This window comes from Tympanuchus pallidicinctus, unplaced genomic scaffold, assembly GCF_026119805.1.
Source record: "Tympanuchus pallidicinctus isolate F22 unplaced genomic scaffold, pur_lepc_1.0 scaffold43, whole genome shotgun sequence".
Classification (NCBI taxonomy): Eukaryota; Metazoa; Chordata; class Aves; order Galliformes; family Phasianidae; genus Tympanuchus; species Tympanuchus pallidicinctus.
The window spans coordinates 140,349-160,502 of NW_026294762.1; the positions used below are offsets into that span (position 1 = coordinate 140,349).

Below are 20,154 nucleotides of genomic sequence, written 5' to 3' on the forward strand. Positions count from 1 at the left end.
CGGTGGGGACCATAGAGCGCGGGAGGCGCCGCGGCCAGACACGCCCCGGCGGCTCAGAGCGGAAGTGGGCCGCGGCTACAGCCGGAAGTGGGGTCGTCCCCTTCCGTCAGAACTAATCGCGACGCGGAATCTGAGTGTCGCGATAGTCCTCGGAATCGGGACGGAGATCGGGACCGGGATTGGGACGGGAGTGGGATGGGAGGAGCGGGGACGGGAATGGGGCCCAGCGTACCATAGAGCGGCGGAGACAGAGAGGCGCCAGCTGTGCCGGCGCGCAGAGGGCGGGACCTAAGCGTCGCTATGGCAGCGGGGCCGGGCCGTTGCCATGGCAGCGGGGCCTACTGCTGCCCCGCGGTTGGATTCCCCCTTGCCGGTTCCGGTGCATCGGAGCCGCGCTGAGACCGCCGGGGTCGCTCCGTGCCGTGGAGCCGCTCCCCTTCTCTGTTCCAAAGCCCCGCTCGGCCCCACCGCATCCTGTGGCCCCAGGCCGAGCCCCGCGCCCTCCGGCCGTCGGCGCCACCTAGCGGCAGCTGGGCCCTGCGAGAGGCTGCGGCGGGCAGCCCCCGGCCCGTGACGTCTCGCCCTGAACACGGCGTGGCTCAGGGGACGGCCGTGGCTGCCCCGGGCTGTGAAACCCGCCCGGCAATGGGCCGCATTCCCCGCCAGCCCTAATGATGCTGCTCGGCCGCCCCGCCGTGCCCCTGAGGGGCCTGGGCCGCGTCCCTGCGAGGGAGGGGACCGGGAGGGGACCGTCCGAGCTGCCCCGTCCTCCTGCGAGACGAGCTGCGAGCGGCGGCACTCGGACGGGGACGTCGCCATGTCCCCAACCCCGGGGTGGCCGCTGGTGGCGGGGGGATTCCGGAGGAATTGGTCCCCCCGCGATGCCCTGGCACGGGGCCTCGGCCCGCCGCAGCCCCACGGGAACCAAACGCAGGCTGCTGGAGCCGGGAGCCACTGCGTGGAGCTGATCTCTGTGGCTGGAATCCCACCCGGCGGCAGGAGGAAGGGCACCGGGCCCGTAGCGAGGTGGGGGCCCGGCAGAAGGGATGGGGAGGAAGGCAGGTGGCAGCCGCCGCTGGGTGGCAGGGGGGGTCACATTTTCTCCAATGTGGCCCCCCAGCATTGGTGCCGTGGGTGAGCTGGCAGCTGGCAGCGTCCCTGCGCCCTTTGGGGCCTGAGGCACCCATGGGTGCTCTGGGCAGCACAGGTGGCACAGAACCCCGTGCAGTACCCCATCCTCAGGCACTGCCACCCCGTGTCCCCAGGTGCCCTGTCTCTACCTGAGGCTGAGAATGGGAGCAGATGTGGCTGAGCCACTACCCTGGGGGAGTAGCAGAGACAGCACCCCCCTGGGATTTCCACTGTGCTGCTGGAGCTGCCCAGGGACCCTCAGCTCCTGTTGTCTCCCTCCTGCAGGCAGCGTCTGGCCCACAAAGGGTTACGCAAGGCAGCACCCAGGAGTGTCACCGCTGCCACCAGCCCTGGCGCTCAGCTCCTTCCTGGTCACATTCAGCTGCGGGGGACGAGCCACAACACGGTGAGTGCTGGGGACCTGGGACACAACTATGGGCTGCCTGTGCCCAGCAGCCCCAGGAGGGGGTCTGAGGACCCTCCTGGAGCTCTGCCCCAACCACGGGGATAGATTGGGAAGAGAAGCCCCAGGGCACTTTGGATGTTGGCGGGGAGACCTGGGCAGGGTGTGCCCTCCTTGGGGTGCTGTGGCTACAAGCTGTGTGGGCTTGAGGATGCAGGGCTGGAACCCTGTCATTGTGGCTCCACACCCCAGCCTGGAGGCCATGCCTCCATTCCACCTTTGTACACCCAGCTGGGGCAGCTCCCAGCACCAGGACAGGATCAGGATGAGCTCTGGGATACAGCTGGGGCTCGGTCGGGTGCTGGGGGGCTGCTGTTGGGGCTGGAACCTCAGCGATGCCTTCCTGCATGGCTGATGCTAGACAAGGGACGGGTGGCTTGGCAGAAGGGTAGGCTGCAGGGGGCATCTCAATGTGAGTGGGGCACGTTGGGGCTCCTGATGCATTGGGCTGGACCATGGTCTGCTCAGCCCAGATACTGCCTTCCCCGGTGGGGCCACTTTGGGTGCGGGTTGGTTTCTGTCAGGAACCGGCTGAGCCGGCTTCTCTGGCTGCCAGTCTCGGCCTTTAGCTCGAGGCAGGGCCCCAGGGGAAGCTGAGGGCAGAATGGGGGCTTGGTGTCCCCACGGGCAATTCCCGGAGAGAGGGAACTGCCTGTTGTCCCACTGTCCCTTCACCCCCACAAGGGCAGAGAGCTGCGGGATGCAAACGTGAGGTCAGTTTACCACGTCCTAGTGATGGGTAGGAGATACAGTTTGGGGTCCACTGAAGCTGTGGCTCCCTGTGGGTGGTGCTGAGGCTGGTTTCGATGACCGGTGATGTTGGGTGTTGTGGGCCGGCCTCCTGGACTCTGCCCTGTGCTCTCAGCCTGGCTTATTCCCAGGATCAGGTGAACGATTGCGTCACTCTGCCTGTTACTCTGTGCTGGCATTTTGGGGCTCTTTTGGTGTGTCTGGGGCTGCATGCTTGCCCTGAGCTCTGCCCTCTTTGGAGTTGTGTCCACACTCACTGTGACCCCAGGGACAGGTATTTCCCATGGGCATCACATTCATTTTGGGTGCCTGTGGACCCACTGGTGCTGTGCTGCGGTTCTCATGTGGGGCCGTGGGGTTTCCAGCCCCAGCTGTCAATGTGAGTGGGCTCACGGGGGCCCAGAGCAAGACTTTGGCCCCTGGCAGCACCATGCTGCAGCCCCCAGGCAGGACAGGGACCTGTGGGTGGCACAGGACAGGCACACAGGCAGCAGAGCCAGAGCTGGGGGCTGCTGCCATCATGGATGGGCGATGGACAGTGGGAGCCCTGGCAGATCTGCTATGGCAGAACCAGCGATCGATGGGAGTCTTTGTACATCTGCTATGGCAGAAGCAGAGGGTAACGGGAACCCTGAGAAATCTGTTGAGGGAAGGGCAGCGGCCATTCTGAGCCCTTGGAGATCTGCTATGGCAGAGCCAGTGGCCAACGGGAGTCTTTGTAGATCTGTTACAGCAGAACCAGTGGGTAATGGGAGCCCCGGGAGATGTGTTACGAGAGAGGCAGAGGCTGTTCAGAGCCCTGAGCGATTTGCTGCAGCAGCCCCACTGACCCCGTGCCGTGCAGGGCTGCACCGTGCCGTGCCCTGCCGTGCCGTGTCTTGCAGTGCCTTGCAGTGCCGTGCCATGCTGTGCCGTGCAGTGCCATGCAATACCATGCCGTGTCGTGCCATGCCGTGCCATGCCATGCAGTGCCATGCCATGCCATGCCGTGCCGTGCCATGCCGTGCCGTGCAGTGCCATGCCGTGCCGTGCCATGCCGTGCAGTGCCATGCCGTGCAGTGCCATGCCGTGCCGTGCCATGCCGTGCAGTGCCATGCCATGCAGTGCCATGCTGTGCCATGCCGTGCCATGCCGTGCCTTGCAATGCCGTGCCATGCCATGCCGTGCAGTGCCATGCCGTGCCGTGCAGTGCCATGCCATGCCGTGCCGTGCCATGCTGTGCCGTGCCATGCTGTGCCGTGCAGTGCCATGCCGTGCAGTGCCATGCCGTGCCGTGCAGTGCCATGCCATGCCGTGCCGTGCCATGCCGTGCCATGCTGTGCCGTGCAGTGCCATGCCGTGCCGTGCCATGCCGTGCCATGCCATGCCGTGCAGTGCCATGCCATGCCATGCCGTGCCATGCCGTGCCGTGCCATGCTGTGCCGTGCAGTGCCATGCCGTGCCGTGCCATGCCATGCCATGCCGTGCCGTGCAGTGCCATGCCGTGCCGTGCCATGCCGTGCAGTGCCATGCCGTGCCGTGCCATGCCATGCCATGCCGTGCCGTGCAGTGCCATGCCGTGCCGTGCCATGCCGTGCCATGCCATGCCGTGCAGTGCCATGCCATGCCATGCCGTGCCATGCCGTGCCGTGCCATGCTGTGCCGTGCAGTGCCATGCCGTGCCGTGCCATGCCATGCCATGCCATGCCGTGCCATGCTGTGCCGTGCAGTGCCATGCCGTGCCGTGCCATGCCATGCCATGCCGTGCCGTGCAGTGCCATGCCGTGCCGTGCCATGCCGTGCCATGCCATGCCGTGCAGTGCCATGCCATGCCATGCCGTGCCATGCCATGCCGTGCCATGCCATGCCGTGCCATGCCGTGCAGTGCCATGCCGTGCCGTGCAGTGCCATGCCATGCCGTGCCGTGCAGTGCCATGCCGTGCCGTGCAGTGCCATGCCATGCCGTGCCGTGCAGTGCCATGCCGTGCAGTGCCATGCCATGCCGTGCAGTGCCATGCCGTGCCGTGCCATGCCGTGCCATGCCGTGCCATGCCGTGCCATGCCGTGCAGTGCCATGCCGTGCAGTGCCATGCCATGCCGTGCCGTGCCATGCCGTGCAGTGCCATGCCATGCCGTGCCATGCCGTGCCATGCCGTGCAGTGCCATGCCATGCCATGCCGTGCCATGCCGTGCAGTGCCATGCCATGCCATGCCATGCCGTGCCATGCCATGCCGTGCAGTGCCATGCCATGCCATGCCGTGCAGTGCCATGCCATGCCGTGCAGTGCCATGCCATGCCGTGCCATGCCGTGCCATGCCGTGCAGTGCCATGCCGTGCAGTGCCATGCCGTGCCGTGCCATGCCGTGCAGTGCCATGCCGTGCAGTGCCATGCCGTGCCGTGCAGTGCCATGCCGTGCCATGCCGTGCCATGCCGTGCAGTGCCATGCCGTACCACGCTGCGCCGTGCCGTGCCAACAGGGAGCGCAGATCCCCTGTCACCTGCGCTGCCCGCCCAGCCCCACGTGGGCACGCCCCGAGGCGGCGGGGTGCGGCGGAGGCGGGCTGTGCCAAGCCGTGACCGTGCGCGCCGTGCCGAGCCGCGCCGTGCTGCGGGTGCCGAGCCGAGCCGTGGGTGCAGCGGCCACCTGCCGAGGGCCCCGTGCCGCAGCATGGCCGTGCGGTTCCAGGTGCGCTGCTCGCCCGGGTGGGAATGGGAGATCCTGGGAAGGCTGCGGGGAGGTCACCGAGGTGGGCTCGGGGCCGGGGGGCAGAGGCGGCCCCGTCCTGCGCGGTTGCTGGCTGCGGGGAGCATGCGGGAGCCGGGCGGCGGTGGCACCGCACGGAGCTGCCCGCTGTCCGTTCCCTGCCGCGCTGCACGACGGCGTTACAATCTCACCGCGATTTCCTTGGCTGTGGTTGATCCATCGCGGCGTCGCCCGGCCCTCCCGGTTTGTTTTTCCGTGCCCAGATGACCCTTGAGATAGAGGCTGTAAAACAGCTGCGGGAGCCACCGCCCCACGGCAGCTTCCGCGGTCTCTCCAGCTTTGTTTGCAGGATTTTCCCCTCCTGGTGCACAGATTCTGTGCCTCTCCAGGGTGCTGGGAGCTGCTGGAGGGGATCCCGATCCCACACCGTGTGCAGGGCTGTGCTTCAGCCTGCACGTGCATCCCAGTGAGGTTTCTGTCCTAAGTGGAAACTGTTGGCTTTGGGGAAAACCAAAGGGCGAAGCCAGGTGCAGTGGTCAGCAGAGCCAGCAGCTCTGTGGTCACACCAGGGCCTGAGCTGAGCAGCTGGGAGGGCGTGGGAGCACCGTCAGAGGCAGCACTGGGGGCTGCTGGCTGCTGGGGCAGGGAGGGCAGTGGGGACACGGCGATGGCAGCTGGCAGGTGCCCCATCCGCAGCACCCTCGTATCCCCAGTGCCTGCGGCTCAGCTGATGCTGAAAGCCCTTGCTTCGGCTCTGCCTTACAGCCCAAAGCAGGACAGAGGAAGGGGCTGGTGGCTGCACAAAAGAGCCGGAGCCGATCTGTGCCCCCGGCCCCTGGGCTGCAGCCGAGGCACCGCTCAGCCTCAGCACTCGCCCTCCCTCACTTGCGTTGGCAGGTGGCTGCCATGGAGGAGATGCTGATCTGGGAGCAGCACACGGTGACGCTGAGCAAGGTGAGCGTGGCTGAGGTGGCCGTGGGATGGCGGTGTTGGGGACAGGCTGTGAGCTCCTCTCTGCCCCTCCCTTCTAGGACCCTCATCGGGGCTTCGGTTTTGCCGTTTCGGGTGGCCGGGACCATCCCAACAGGGTGACTGGGGACACGGCGGTCATTGTCTCAGATGTGGTGTCCAGGGGACCGGCGTTTGGCCAGCTGCAGTGAGTTCACGGGGATGTGGGGGTGCAGTGGGGTCATCGCTGCCGGCAGGGACCGGAAGGGCAGCAAATTGCTGCTACAACCCCATGCAGAGCCACGGCTGCCTTTCCCTCACAGGAGGAGGGATCAAATCGTGATGGTGAACGGCCTTTCCATGGAGAATGTCTCATCCTCCTTCGCCATCCAGACAATTAAGTCCTGCGGCAAGATCGCCAACATTGTGAGTGTGCCCTGCAGTGGGACGGCTCTGTGCTCGTCCCCGTCCCTGTGTCCCTGTGTCCCTGTGTCCCTGTGTCCCTGTGTCCCTCTGTCTGTTTGCAGGGTGCACGGTGGCTCCGGGCAAAGCTCCTGTTGCGGCACATTTCTCTGCCACCTCAGAGTACCCATGGTTTGTATTCTGGGCTGGGAAATTGCCTCATCTGCATCCCTTCTTTCTTTCTTTCCACTTGCAGACACTGAAAAGACAAAAGAAAATCCACCTCCCCGCGAGCAAAAGCAGCCCCGCATCCCCTGCTGTGACCCGGCGCTACGACTCAGACGAGGACTACGACCCTCGTGGGGATCCGGCCCTGCGCAGCGCCAGCCAGCACCGCTCCCGAGATGAGCTGGACCACAACCAGGGCTACGATGGAGACTCGTCCAGCGAGAGGAGCTCTGGTCATCACCAGGACGACCGCCGCCACTGCAAGTCGTCCCGCAGCCGGAGGCGAAGCCAGGACAGCAGCCACTGGAGGCAGAGCCCCGACAGCGGCTCGGAGCACAGGGGTTACGGCCGGCACCGCTCCGCCAACGGCTTCGGCCCCGAAGGGGACACCAACGGGCTGGCACTGGTGTCGGGGTTCAAACGGCTGCCGCGCCGGGATGTGCCAACGAAACCTATCACATCAGTGCTGGTGAAGAAGAAGGAGGATGAAGGTAGGGCCTGCCTGCTCCCTGCGTGCCTGGGTTTTGTCTGGTCGGTGGCTGCGTGTCCCCGGAGTGAGGCTCTGGCATGCAGCACTGGGGCAGCGTGTGCTGTGCTGCAGGCACTGAGCCTGCTGGCCTCAACGCAGGGTGTCACAGCTCGGCTCTGGGGCTCGCTGATGGCCTGATAGGAGCTGGAGTTTGCTTGTGGGGTGGTGGCGAGGGGGAACTTTGAGGGGGTCCCGCTTCTGCCCAGCCCCAGCACTGCCGCAGGTTCTCTGATGCAGAGTACGGCCTGAAGCTGGGCAGCCAGCTCTTCATCAAACACATAGTGGAGAGCGGGCTGGCGGCGAGGCGCAGCTCCTTGCAGGAGGGAGACCTCATCCTGAAGGTATGGAGCAACGAGGGTTGCACAGCACTTGGGGGGACTCAGTATCTCTCTTTTGGTTGGCTTGTCGCTGGCTTTTGTCACTGCAGTGGACAAGCTGAGGGTGTGTTAGGTTGGCTGTGGGGGACTGCAGCTGGACTGGAGGCAGCTCTGCCTGGGGCACATATCCTGCCTTGCTCCCTGGCCACCCCTTGGCACTGCACACGGGCTCTTGGGGACCAGCTCCACTTGGTGCCAGGGGCAGCAGCTTGTCACCTCCACCCTCCCATCCCCGTGGCACCAGTCCTGTGCTGTGGGTGGGTGTCCCTGCTGGGGGAGCAGCCGACGAGCAGTTTGGTGCATGATGAGGTGTTTGGGGCACGACAGGTGAAACGATGCTCGAGGTGTCTGGGGAGGATAAAACAGAAGAATGGAGGCTGGTTTGCAGGCGCGGGGAAGGGACCTGGGAATGCTGCGGTGGGAGCAGCTCTGTGTGATCAGGGTTTTCCTGGGGTGCCTTTCCCAGGAGCGAGCACCCTGAGGCCTTCCTGCTCTGCCCCTCCAGATCAACGGGGTGGCCAGCAAGGACATGTCCCTGGCTGACACCCAGCGGCTCATTGAGCAGACGGAGGGGATCCTGACCCTGCTCGTCCTCCGGGACCACCGGCAGTTCCTGATCAACATCCCCAGCATGGAAGACTACCAGAGCGACAGCTCCCGCATGGACGGTGAGGGGGCAGAGTGGCAGCACTGGGCTCCCATTGCGCAGCGTGGGGACTGGACGGGCACTGATGCCTCTCGCTTTCTATCACTGCAGATATCTCCGACATCGACTCTGACCTGTCCCACCCACCATCCCCCAAGACCTCCCCACAACTTCCAGCTGCTGCCAGGATGAATTCACCAGGGTAAGCCATGCTGTGTCCCCATCCCCGTGTCCCTGTGAGCCCTCCTTCTTTCCTCCATGCTCTCTGCCTGTCTGGAGGGCCTGGTTCTCCTCTATGCTGGAGCCAGCTCACTGGAGGTGGCTCTGCATTTTGGACCCCATCTTGCCCATGCTGATCAAACCCTCATCTCCTCGCCCTCCTTAAATCCTGCCCTGACTGTTCCAGAGAGAGGAGACGATCAAGCAGGAGTGCTGCAACCAACACAAACATGGACGATGCCCTGGGCCGTGGTGAGTGACTCAGATCGGCCTGGGGGGAGCTGAGGGCTCTGAGCAGGCTCCAGGCTCCTCCGTATCCCCACTCCCATCCCACCAGCTCTCCCTGTATCTCTGTGGTCTGGGGAAGCACACAGACACCAGCACTTCCTGAACCAGCTCTCCTTCCCTGCAGACATGCTGGAAGCTGTGGAACAGGATGGCCACCACAGCCTCCGCAGCAGACCCAGTGCCCAAGCTGCCCCCAGGGACGGGTGAGTCTCTGCAAGAGGTGGTGAGAAGGGCTGAGCAGACAGGGATCTGCCCCAAGGCAGCTCCAGGGCTGGGGGTTCAGCACTGGTGACCACCAGCACATCGCCACCATCCTGACTGCAGCCTCCACTGGGCAGGTACGGTCCTGACTCCAGAGTTGTGCAGTTTGTGAAGGCCAGGAGCGTGGGGCTGCAGCTGGCTGGTGGGAACAACGTGGGCATCTTCGTGTCGAGTGTGCAGGAGGGGAGCCCAGCCGACAGCCAGGACATCGAGGAAGGGGACCAGATCCTGCAGGTAGCTGGGAGTAGGAGTGGCACCGAATGCTTTAGTGCCTGGTTTGTCCCTGTCCCTTCTGTGCCCAATACCCCTCATGCTGTTTGGATTTCTCCCACTGGGCATCATTTTGAGGCAGTGTTGGTAGGGGATGGTCCTGCCCCCAGCACTGTGCTAACACCCAGCAGGGTCCAGGCGCCAGAGGAGCCGTCCCCAGGATCACCCAGGGCTTGTGGCAGGCACTTGGGCAGCAGGGGCCAGTTCCCCCTCCTACCCCCAGGGCCCCCTGCCTTGAGTTCACCTTGGAAGCCGTGCCCTCCATCCCACTGGTGGGACACATCGGAGTGCTTTCCCACGCAGGTGAACAGCACCAGTTTCCAGAACCTGACCCGTGAGGAGGCAGTGCAGTGCCTCATGAAGATCCCGCCGGGGGAGGACGTCACTTTGTGGATCCAGAGCAAGCAGGACAGTGAGTGATGGCTGGTGACTTCCTGGGCTCATGTCTCTCCATCTCTTCTGAGTGAGCATCGGACTGCTCAGCTCCCCACAACTCTTTCTGCCCCACAATGCGGTCCTTCTTCCCCACGCCATCCTCCTCTCCCCCTGAAGTGATGGGAGAGCACTGGATGATCCTGGAGAACCATGCAGGACTAGGGGAAATGGATCCAAGTTGAAGGAGGGAAGATTTAGGTTGGATGTTAGGGGGAAGTTCTTCACAAGGAGAGTGGTTAGGCCTTGGAACGGGCTGCCCAGGGAGGTTGTGGATGCCCCGTCCTTGGACGTGTTCAAGGCCAGGTTGGACGGGGTCCTGGGCAACCTGATCTGAATGTGTGTTTGGTGGCCCTGCTGGGCAGGCGGGTTGGAACTACGTGATCCTTGAGGTCCCTTCAACCCGGGTGATTCTGTGTGATTCTGTGATTCTGTGATCCTGGAGCAGGGGGGTTTCTGGCTCCGTGGATCAGTTTGAAATGGCCACTGTGTGCTGTGGGGCCGAGTCCCGCTGTCCCCACTGTGCCCAAGAGCACCACGTGTAGACAAGGTGTCCCCAGAGCCTCCTTGGCACTGAGGGCTGCTGTGGTAGATGGCACCCAGCCCAGCACATTCCTCCACTCCCAATTCCTCCTCTACCCGCTCTTCCCTCGTGCTCACTCTCACCCCGGGCTCCAGTTTACAGGAAGATGATCTCCTCCAACGTGCGCGATTCCTTCTACATCCGGACGCATTTTGACTATGAGAAGGACACGCCGTCGGGGCTCAGCTTTGCCCGTGGGGACGTCTTCCATGTGCTGGACACCATGTACCGCGGCAGGCTGGGGCACTGGCTGGCTGTGCGCATGGGCAGGGACCTGCAGGAGCAGGAAAAGGGCATCATCCCCAACCAGAGCAGGTAGGGAAAGAGCCAGGAATGGCCACGCTGGGGGCAGAAGCAGGGGATGGCTCCCTAGCGATACAGGGATGTGGGTGCTGGGCCCAGTAAGAGCTGGGCCAGGACTGAAGGGTGGCGGTGGGAAGCGTGAGCTGGTGAAACGCCTTCCTGGTGCCTGGGGTGGGGTTGTTGATGCTGTGGTTGACGGAGGTCCCGGAGGGGCTTTCCAGCCTGAATCGGCCCTGTCACCAAGTGGGGACCTTGACTCCTGCCCGACTCCTTGGATGGAAGGAGCAAATCCAGAGGCTGCAGATCCTGAGCCCTTTCCCTTCCCAGGGCCGAGCAGTTTGCCAGCCTGGAGTCCGTGCTGAAAGCCACGCCTGGCACCAACCCGCTGGGGGCACGGGCTGAGTTTTGGAAGCTGCGGGGCCTGCGGGGAGCCAAGAAGATGTTGCGGAAGAGCCGTGAGGACCTGTCTGCTCTCACAAAGCAGGGCCACTACCCCCCATATGAGAGGGTGGTGCTGAAGGAAGGTGGGTTGCCTGACCCACCCAGCGTCCTCAGCCCTGGGGCTGCCCAGCCCAGCCCCCCTGAGCTGCTCTGTCTTCTCCCCACAGCCAGTTTCAAGCGGCCGGTGGTGATCCTGGGCCCCATCACAGACATTGCCATGCAGAAACTGAGCATGGAACAGCCCGAGCTCTTTGAGATTGCACGTAAGTCCCCTCCACAGTGGGGGTGAATTTTGCTTAGCAGCTGAACGTTGGTGTAGGTGGCTTTGGGAGCTTTTTACTCTGTCCTGATCCTTCCTTGTGACCACTCCATGACACCCCAGCACCCTCTTGGACTCAGGCACCCCCTCCCCACGCACCGTGAGGCAAGCCAGGTCCCAGACAGCCCCCATGGAGGCACACGGCCCTGGGGCCTGACATGGCCAGACCCACAGGGATGGCACAACTGCCCCAGCCCCTCTCAAACCCTGTTGTCTTGTCCTGCAGCGAGTGTGCCACGAGATGGGGCGTCGTCTAAGGTCATCAAGCTGGATTCGGTGCGGCAGATTGCTGAAAAGGTGAGAGCTTGCAAGACTTCCCCGTGTGCTGGCAGCCAGGTGGGTGACCCTGTCCCCAGCAGGGCTGAGCGCTGGTGCCCTGCCCCAGGACAAGCACGCACTGCTGGACATCACGCCCTCGGCGGTGGAGCGCCTCAACTACGTGCAGTATTACCCTGTGGTGGTGTTCTGCGAGCCCGAGAGCCGGCAGGGCATCAAGGCCATGCGCCAGTGGCTGGCACCTGACTCCAGGAAGAGCTCCCGGCGCCTCTACACCCAGGCCAGCAAGATGAAGAAATACTGCAGCCACCTCTTCACGGCTACCATCACCCTCAGCGGCAGCGGCAACTCCTGGTATGAGGAGATCAAGAGCATCATCAGGAAGCAGCAGAGCCAGCCCATCTGGACGGCAGCAGAGCACGTATGGGGCGGAAAGGCTGAGCCCTGCAGGGGCCGCACAGGGCTGCGTCCGCTCTCTTGGTGCCCAGAGACCCGAGGTCTTCACTGTCCCCATCCGCAGGTGGACGCGGCGCTGGAGGACAGCCTGGAGCTGCTGAACCCTCCCAGCAGGGCGGCCTCGGGCTACCTGACCTGCGACAGCCACGCCAACAGCGACTACGATGACACGGATGGTGAGGGGGGCGCCTACACCGACGGCGAGGCGGAGGATGCCTACGGCCATCCTGCACTGTCCCGCTCCTCTGAGCCGGCGCAGACGTACCCCAGCCACGATGTGAGTGAGCAGGTGGGTCCCTCGCAGCTGTACGAGGGGCACAGGGGGCGATTCCTATCCCCTGTGGCCCTGGCGGAAGGGCTGTCACCTCTAATGTCTGCAGGTCCGGCGTTGGTGCCTTGCCCACCTTGCCCTAGGGGAACGCAGCCCAGTCTCCAGCTGGGGCACAATTCTTGCCTGCCCCCTCTCACATCTGCCTGTTTGTTCACAGGTGACGGAGCATCAGGGACAGTGGGCGCAGGAACACCTCAGGTACGCTGCGTGCCGGGGCCAGCTCTGCGCAGCCTCACCCTGCGTGGCAGCGACTGCCTCCATCGATCAGTCCCACACGTCACTGCAGCATTTCCTCCTGCAGGGATTACGAGCACGAGGCCGTGAGGAAGAGATTCACACAAGCCAGGGATGACTCAGATGAGGACGAAGGCTACGAGTGGGGTCCAGCTACAGATGTGTAGTGAGATCGACGTCTGCGCACGACCCCTGAGCATCACTGTGTGTCTCTGCCCCGCAGGGCCCCTCAGTCCTACCGCAGCTCCGTGCCACCAGGGCTGGGTGACAGCCCTGCAGTGCCACACAACACCCCCCAGCTGTGCAGGCTGTGCCTGCACCACCAAGTGCCTCCTTCCCCTGCTTCATCCACTGCCTCAGGATGAAATAAAGGGGACGTTTTGAGTAGGATGGGCTGCTGCTGTGTGTGTTGTGTGACAGCATGCAGGGCAGAGGTGCAGCAGGGCAGCCTTGCTGGGATCCACGCCCTTCCATGGCCAGGGCCCTCAGCCTTCAGCTTGTAAGCACCAGCGCAGGACCCTCCTGAGGGCAGCAGCCTTGGGCTGATGTCTGGCACTGCAGTGGCTCAGGGCTGCATCCCTTGAGCTGAACTTCCTCAGCTGCAGCCCAGCAGGGTGAGATGCAGCCTTCAGCATTGCCCCAAACTTTTATTTTTTACATCAACCAACCACACAGGCAAAGTTGTGACAGGCTACCTTGGGCAAAGGGTCCCAGCTGTCCCCTTGTGAACAACGCATCCCCACGGAGCCCTCAGCTGCAGGCAGGTCTGTGGGGTTCACATCCCCAAGCTCTGTGAGACGTGGCAACGCCGTGTTCCCTTTGGTTGCACAAAGGAACAGCCCTGAGGGGTACCACTGTGCACGCAGAACGGTTCAAGGCAGTGCTGAGGAAGCAGAGGTAGTTTCCCAGCTCAGTGCAACAGGGCCAACAAGGTGTTGTTTGCAGCCCAGCAGGCCCCTGGCAAAGCTGAGGAGGAGGAGCGGGTGCTGAGGGTGCTGCTGCCCTTAAGGCTGAGTCTGGGGGCTGCTGGCTCTCCCTTGGGGTGCCAGTGTACAGCCACACCTCAGGGTGCAGAGGCAGAGCTGCTCAGGACTGCCTGGGATGAGCCCCTGGAGCACAGTTCCAGCTCCACCTGGGAAAAGGCACCTTTGGTGAGTGTGAAAGCACGATCCGTAGTGATGGAAAAGGGGGCGGCCTTTCATGCAGGGTCCCCTCTCCCCTGCCAGCACCAGGCCAAGGAGAGGGACCTTAAGGAGCAGGGGGCAGCACTGTGCAGGCACTGAGGCAGAGAGGGGCGAATGGATGTGGAGAAGGGTCGCTGCGGGCCCTAACGCTGCTCAAGCTGAGCATCAGCCCAAAGCTTCCTATCGCACCCCGAGTCCAACTGAAAGTGAGCAGGATGAGGCCCTGCGGGGGCCAGAGGGCTCTGGTGGCAGCGCAGGGGCAGCAGGCAGAGCGGTGGCCCCCAGGGGCGTGCAGCGACAGCTGGGCCCAGGCAGCACTCAGAGGAAGACGGGCTGCTCCTGCCCCGTCAGCAGGCGGTAGGTGGAGGCTGGCATGGTCTTGATGTGGACCTGCACAGAGACGCTCAGATCAGCTGGGAGATGGCAGCTCCAGGCTGGAGGCTGTCAGGACGAGGACCCCGAGCCCGGCCCGCGCCGTCTGCAGCCATGGGAGCGCGGGGGCAGGCGCCCACCCTGCTGCTCTGCTCACCTCGCTGACCGCCTGCGTGAGGATCTGGATGATCTTCTCGTGAGGTGTGGCCACCACGCTCTGCCCGTTGATCTCGATGATGCGGTGCCCCACACGGATGCCGCCCTTCTCAGCGATGCCCCCGCGCATCAGGCTGCAGATCTGGGCAACAAGGAATGCTGGTGAGCCGTGCTCACGTCCCACGGCCGGGAACAACCACCGCCCTGAGCCCTGCTTCTCCAGCAAGGACTGCGACAAATGGCACCAAGGACACGCCAAGGGAGCCAGGAGCCACCACCCCCAAAGCAAACAGTTGACGAGCACCAAGGAGACAAACCCAAACAACAGCACTGTGGGAGAGCAACGAGGAACCTTCCACCGTGGCACAGAGCCCTGTGAAACCTCAGAAACTATCAGTGCTGAAGGCCCGTCTGCGCAGGCACAGCCAGGGCTGCAAGTCCCTCTGCCAGGCAGGTGGAAGAAACCCCGGGCAGCCCTGGCTCTGCTCCCACCCCACAGCACTCACCACACCGTTCTCCACGCAGAAGCCCAGCTGGTACTTGGAGTCGGGGCGCCGGATGACCGCTGTGGTGACGGGGGAGCAGTGCACTATGTTCAGCATCACCTCTGTCTGGTGCTTCAGTTCCTGGAAAGCGAGGGGGGGATGTGTCAGACTCTGGAGAGTCACTTGGAGGGGTTGAGAGAGGACAGAGCTGTGTTGCTCAAGGGAAGGCTGAGGATCAGCACGGGATGGGTACAGGCCCTCCTGCCCCTCTGCCCCATCATCACTGACACCCCAGACACCACCAGGCTGTTTCCCATCTCTAGCAGAGCAGGGAGCCCCCCAGGCCCGGCCCCAGCTCACCCGGATGATGCTCTGGCAGGTGGTGAGGGGCAGCCCCACCAGGCTCGTCCCATTGATGGACATGAGGCGGTCCCCGATGCTCAGCTCACCCGACCTCTCTGCAGGGCCCCCGTGCATCAGGTTGGCGATGACAACGGTGGGCAGGATGGAGCCCCAGCCCGACTCCACGATGGCGATGCCCAGAATCTCCCCCTTCTGCTTCCGGATGCAAACCTGAGGAGGGGGGACCGGGATGGGGAGCTGGGGCGTGTGCCACATCCCCTGCACAGGGGTACCGGGCTCAGAGCGAGCTGGGATAGGGCCTAGGTTGGTAGGGAGCATCTCAGCCTCTCAGTGGGGACCCCACGCTGTCCCCACCCCTCCAAAGCAGCTCTTACATCCTTGCAGTTCTCCTGCCGGGAGAAGTGGGTCAGCTCTGCATTGTGCTGCTCCTGGTCCTCAAGGGCACGGCTGTACTGGCGAGGGCTCAGCTCACTTGGGTCGATGCTGTTGGCCTCCAGGAAGCGCTGGTAGGCCACACCAAATGCCTGCCCGATGGCCTGAGCGATGATCTGGGCCTGGGGACGGACGGGGGACATTTGTGCTCAGGGCCACGGCCTGACCACCAAACTGGTCCCAGCAGCTCAGTCCCAGGTCAAACAGGTCCCAGTCCAGCACAGACGGCCTGGGAGCTGCAGGGCACCCTGCCCCTTCCTGCCCCTTCCCAGTACCGCACCCCTCTTTTTCTCACTGGGCCACTCTACACAGCAGAGCTGCCCGGGCTCCCACTCTTTGTGCCCCAGCACAGCGATGCCAAGCTGTCCTGCAGCAGGATGGGTCCAGGAGCCCCCAGCAGTCCCCCCTCCCTCAGGGCTCGCTCCCACTCACATCAGCCGAGTGGAAAACGTGGCAGATCATCTTGTAGAGCCGCTTCTCCTCCGCCGCCTCTGCCCTCCGAGGCAGCTTGCGGCGTGCCATGAGCACCACCAGGGAGCCGATGTCGGCGATGTAGGAGATGGTCTGCAGGGAGTGATCCATCATGGCCTCCTGGCAAGGGAACACAGCACAGACCTTCAGCCCTCCCCTCCATGCAGCACACGAGCCAGCCGGGCGCTGCTGCACGCCAGGAGGATGCAGGCTCACTGCTTCAGATCCCACTCTGCCAGATGGCATCGCTCTGAGTGACAGCTCCTCCCAGCTGCTGCTGCCCCTGGCCATCCCTGGGCACGACCCCCCCATCGCGGCAGGCAGAGAAGATCCCACAGCCGGCAGGAAGGTCTCAGCAGCCCCAAGGCCACGCAGGCACAATCCCTGCTCACCTGTGTGTCAGCTGTCAGCACCTTGATCCTCTGCGTGGAGACAAACAGATCCACCTCTGTCATGGGTTGGGATTCTCCCTCTGGTGCCTGCAGAGCAAAGCAGCTCAATGAAGTCGCTGCTGGATCCCTGCCCTGCAACAAAATGCTGCCCAGCACCCGCAGGAGGTCAGGACGTCCCCCTCCCTGCACCTTGATTCTGTCCACAGCCTCCTGTGCCTGTGCCATGCGGACGCTGGTAGGAGGGTTCCTCTCTGAAACCAGCTGTGTGGAGCCCAGGTACTTTGCCCCAAAAATCACACCGTCCAGCAGATCCTCTGGGTCACAGGGGCCTGGAACTGAGAGACTGGGAGGGCTAAAGCAGGGGCTGGTTTCCTCCTGCCACCTGTTAGCTGTGCTCTGTATGTGAGGAAGTGGCTCAGCGCTTCAGAGATGTGCTCCTGGCATAACAGGGGAACCAATGCTGACCCTTGGGCTGCACCCCCCTTCCCCTGGAGAGCCCCCTTGGGCTGTCTCCCCTTCCTCTAGAGAGCCCTCCTTTTTCTCTTTCCAAACCTGGGCACCCCACAGGATTCCTGAATCTTCTTCATGCCCAGCTGTGCGCAAACTGTGAGCAAACCAGCCACCCCAAATCTGCAGCCACGTTTCCCAATAAGTGGCAGCAATGCCTCTGCCCTGGGAGACTCTTCTGGGTGCAGAGCTGGACTCCTCCAGGCACCCCAATGCTCAGGTCAGAGGAGGCAGCGGTGGGTTAAGACTCCCAGTTCAAGCAGAGAAACAACTCACCTTCTTTGAAGGCCAGGCAGGAGGAGGGGGATTCCTTGTTCTGCAAAGCAACAAAAGAGTGAAGCGCTGGCTGGGAGCCTGGGGAGCACCAGAGGAGCAAGGGCACAGGGTGCCAGGGCTGTGGGGCTGTTTAGACCCACTGGCTTCCCCCAGCAATCAGACAGGCACAACCCTCCCCTCACAGTCAGGACAGCACGGCCCAGAGCAAGTAAGTGTGCTCTCCCCTACTGCCACAATGTCCCACAAGACCCAGGGAAACGCCTCCCCTCACTCCCCCCTGCCCAAAAAATCCCCCAAGGAAGGAGAGCGAAGGGGACCACGGCCGTGCGTCTGCACTCACGGTCACACTGCTTTGTGGCGGCCGCTTCTTCTCTGGGGTCACAGCAGGAGACAATTCTGCCCAGGCTGGCTCTGGCGAGCTGTCTCGACTGCCCTCGCAGGTGGGTTTGTCCTCACTGAGCCCATCTCCACAAATCCAGCCTCCAGAAGGTCTTTCCTCCAAACCACCCGGCCCATCAGCAGCAGTGCGTTCCTCAGGCGTCTGCAGCATCTCCAGCTTGGTCCCGGTCAGGACTTCAGAGTGGGTGAGGGGTGTCTCAGTGTCGGCCTCGGACAACCCCCCCTCGTAGCACAGGAGGTTCAGCAGGTCCTCCCGGTCGGCCTCAGCAAAGAGCAAGCCGTGGCAGGGCCGCGAGCGGGGCGAGTGCTGCGCACAGCAGGGATGCACAGCCAGGCCCCTGCCTGTGGCCACGTGCAGCGGGCAGGGCTGGCACTCACCCCGGCACTCTGCATAGCCCTGCTTGCCTGCCACAGGGGCCGTGTCGGGGGCGTCGCACAGACTGGGGCTGAGGGTCTCCAGCTGGGCCAGCAGACCCTGCATCTCCGAGGGCTCCTCCTCAGGCGCCTCGTCCAGCTCCATGGTGCCACTGCTGGGGGTGCGGGGGGGTCCCGTATCCTGGGAGGTGCTCCCAGCTCTCGGCCTCCAGTCCGTGGAGCCCCGTGGTCCAGTGGTCACCACCTCCTCTTCCATCTCTCTTCCTGAGTTCCTGCAAAGCCCGCTTTGTTCATCCCCACCGTTAAGGTTCATGGCTGAAGCAGGCCCCGATCCAGGCTCCGGACTTCTCTGCTGATCCACAGCGGTGCTGCTGAAGGTGGGCCCCTCCAGCTGCTCCTCGGCTGCAGTGGGTCGGGAGGCACCGCGCTGCCCTTCTTCTGTGTCCATGGCTGGCAGATCGGGGGCCGGCTGGAAATCCATGGCGCTCTCCATAGGGAACAGGCAGGTCGGGGGGAGACGGGGAGGGAGCACGGGGGAGGGCAGGCATAGGGGAGGGAAAGGGGGGGGAACGAGAAAGCGGGCGGTTGGGGGTCAAGGTGGGAGCAGAGAGGGGTCAGGAAGGGGCACAGGGGGGGCGCACAGCCGTGCTCGCGGGGCGGGCCGCAAAGGGTCACGAAGGGGCCGCAGGGCAGCTTGGGGGGGGCCTGAGGAAGGGCCGCGGAGGAACACGCGGGGTTCCAGGGCCGGGGTTCCCGTCGTCCCTCCGGCCTCCAGCCGCCACTCGCTGCCTGGAGGCGCCGCGGTCCGGCCGGGCCCGAGCGGAGCGGAACGGAACGGAACGGGTCAGGACGGGACTTACGGAGCGGGCCGACCCCGCGGCGACTTCCGGGCGCCACCACCCCCCCACTTCCGGGCGCTGCAGCGTCCACTTCCGGGCCCGCCCAGCAGCCACTTCCGGGCGCGGCCGCCGCGCATGCGCGCTCCGCAGTTGTCCCGGCGTGTCCCGCGGCCGCCATGGCCGCCCGGCTGCTGCTGAGGGCGGTGAGCGCCGTGCGGCCCGGCCCGGCCCGCGGCTACGCCAAGAAACCGGGTGAGGCCGGGATGGGTCTGGAGCCCGGGCCCCGATCCCAGTCCCGTTCCTGTGTACCGGCTGGGCCCTGCCCCGTGTCCCGTTCCCATCTCCCAGCCGGGTCCCGTTACAGAGCCCCATCCCCGCGTCTCGTTCCTGGGTTCTGTTCCCGGATCCCGATCCCGTGTTGTAGTTGGGTCCTTTTCCCACGGCCTGTGCCCACATCCCATCCCGTGCCCCATTCCCGTGTCCCAGTTGGGTCCCATTCCCATGTCATGTACCCATATTTTATTCCCATATCCCATTCTGTGCCCCAGTTGGGTCCTTTTCCCTCACCCCATTCCAGTGTCCCATTCCCACCTCCTATTTCTGTCCCAAAGCTTCCGGCCCCATGCCCCCAGCTGCCCACACCCCCTCACATCCCCGTGTCCACTCCCCCAGGTGTGAAGGTGAAGGGGAAGAGCACTCCGAAGGAGCAGCTGAAGGGGCCGGAGGTGTGCACAGACCCCGTCAAGTTGGCCAACTACGCCGTGGGGGTCAATTACCTGAAGGACAGCCCTGAGGTGGCCCTGAAGCCTGACTCTGAGTACCCTGAGTGGTATGTGGGGCTCACCCAGAGCGCTGCGTCCCGGCTGGGGGTCCCGAGGGTGGGGGAGATGCGGCCTTCAAAGCTCCCCTCCAACTGTAGCAGCTCTGTGATCCCAGGAGCTACTCTTTGCCTCCCCCACCGCAGCCTCGCCTGCTCTGTTTGCCCCCAGGCTGTTCCAGATCCACCTGGGTCCCCCCAAGAAGCTGGAGGAGATGGACCCCGAATCCCTTGAGTACTGGAGGCGCCTGCGGAAGTACAACTCGTGGCAGCGCAACAAGCTGAAGAAGAGCAGGAAGCTGTGAGGGGCTGTGATGAGGCAGCAGGTGTTGGTGTTGGCGTGGCCGACTCTGGGGCAGCTCCCACTGCCAGTCCCATCTTCTCACTATAGACTGACAATAAATCTCAGCTGAGGCCTCTCACAGAAACTGTGGCGTAACCAGGAGCCCTGTGTGCTCAGTGTGCTCATCCCCTCCTGCACAGCGCTGGGGGAGGATTGAGGCTGTCATTTCTT

The 20,154-nt window shown here is 63.9% G+C and overlaps 3 protein-coding genes across 6 annotated transcripts; 2 read left to right on the forward strand and 1 right to left on the reverse strand.

The window, feature by feature from the left end:
* The first annotated feature begins 791 nt into the window (after nt 1-791).
* On the forward strand, nt 792-12,962 carry TJP3 (tight junction protein 3). Of its 4 annotated transcripts, none has more exons than XM_052702205.1 (21): nt 792-1,026; nt 1,417-1,537; nt 5,927-5,983; nt 6,061-6,185; nt 6,301-6,403; nt 6,636-7,098; nt 7,374-7,477; nt 8,019-8,181; nt 8,271-8,361; nt 8,566-8,630; nt 8,791-8,869; nt 9,005-9,161; nt 9,501-9,609; nt 10,308-10,527; nt 10,843-11,039; nt 11,124-11,219; nt 11,502-11,572; nt 11,661-11,972; nt 12,072-12,296; nt 12,496-12,536; nt 12,640-12,962. In XM_052702205.1, the coding sequence occupies exons 1-21, from the start codon at nt 818-820 to the stop codon at nt 12,737-12,739; spliced, it is 3,108 nt and encodes a 1,035-aa protein (XP_052558165.1). In that variant the 5' UTR covers nt 792-817; the 3' UTR covers nt 12,740-12,962. The 4 variants fall into 4 exon arrangements, with proteins under 4 accessions (XP_052558165.1, XP_052558166.1, XP_052558167.1 ...); XM_052702206.1 differs by having other exon boundaries at nt 794-1,026; nt 12,072-12,284; XM_052702207.1 differs by lacking the exons at nt 792-1,026; nt 1,417-1,537 and adding an exon at nt 4,914-5,011.
* A 237-nt stretch (nt 12,963-13,199) lies between these two features.
* On the reverse strand, nt 13,200-18,825 carry APBA3 (amyloid beta precursor protein binding family A member 3). The gene is made up of 10 exons (XM_052702218.1): nt 17,551-18,825; nt 17,211-17,250; nt 16,617-16,762; nt 16,428-16,514; nt 15,997-16,155; nt 15,507-15,686; nt 15,130-15,342; nt 14,791-14,910; nt 14,286-14,426; nt 13,200-14,146 (listed from the first exon to the last, which is right to left on the reverse strand). Exons 1-10 carry the CDS (start codon nt 18,475-18,477, stop codon nt 14,075-14,077), a joined length of 2,085 nt encoding a protein of 694 aa, XP_052558178.1. The 5' UTR covers nt 18,478-18,825; the 3' UTR covers nt 13,200-14,074.
* A 109-nt stretch (nt 18,826-18,934) lies between these two features.
* On the forward strand, nt 18,935-20,068 carry MRPL54 (mitochondrial ribosomal protein L54). Its single transcript, XM_052702248.1, has 3 exons — nt 18,935-19,075; nt 19,496-19,652; nt 19,813-20,068. The coding sequence occupies exons 1-3, from the start codon at nt 19,000-19,002 to the stop codon at nt 19,943-19,945; spliced, it is 366 nt and encodes a 121-aa protein (XP_052558208.1). The 5' UTR covers nt 18,935-18,999; the 3' UTR covers nt 19,946-20,068.
* Nucleotides 20,069-20,154: the final 86 nt, after the last annotated feature.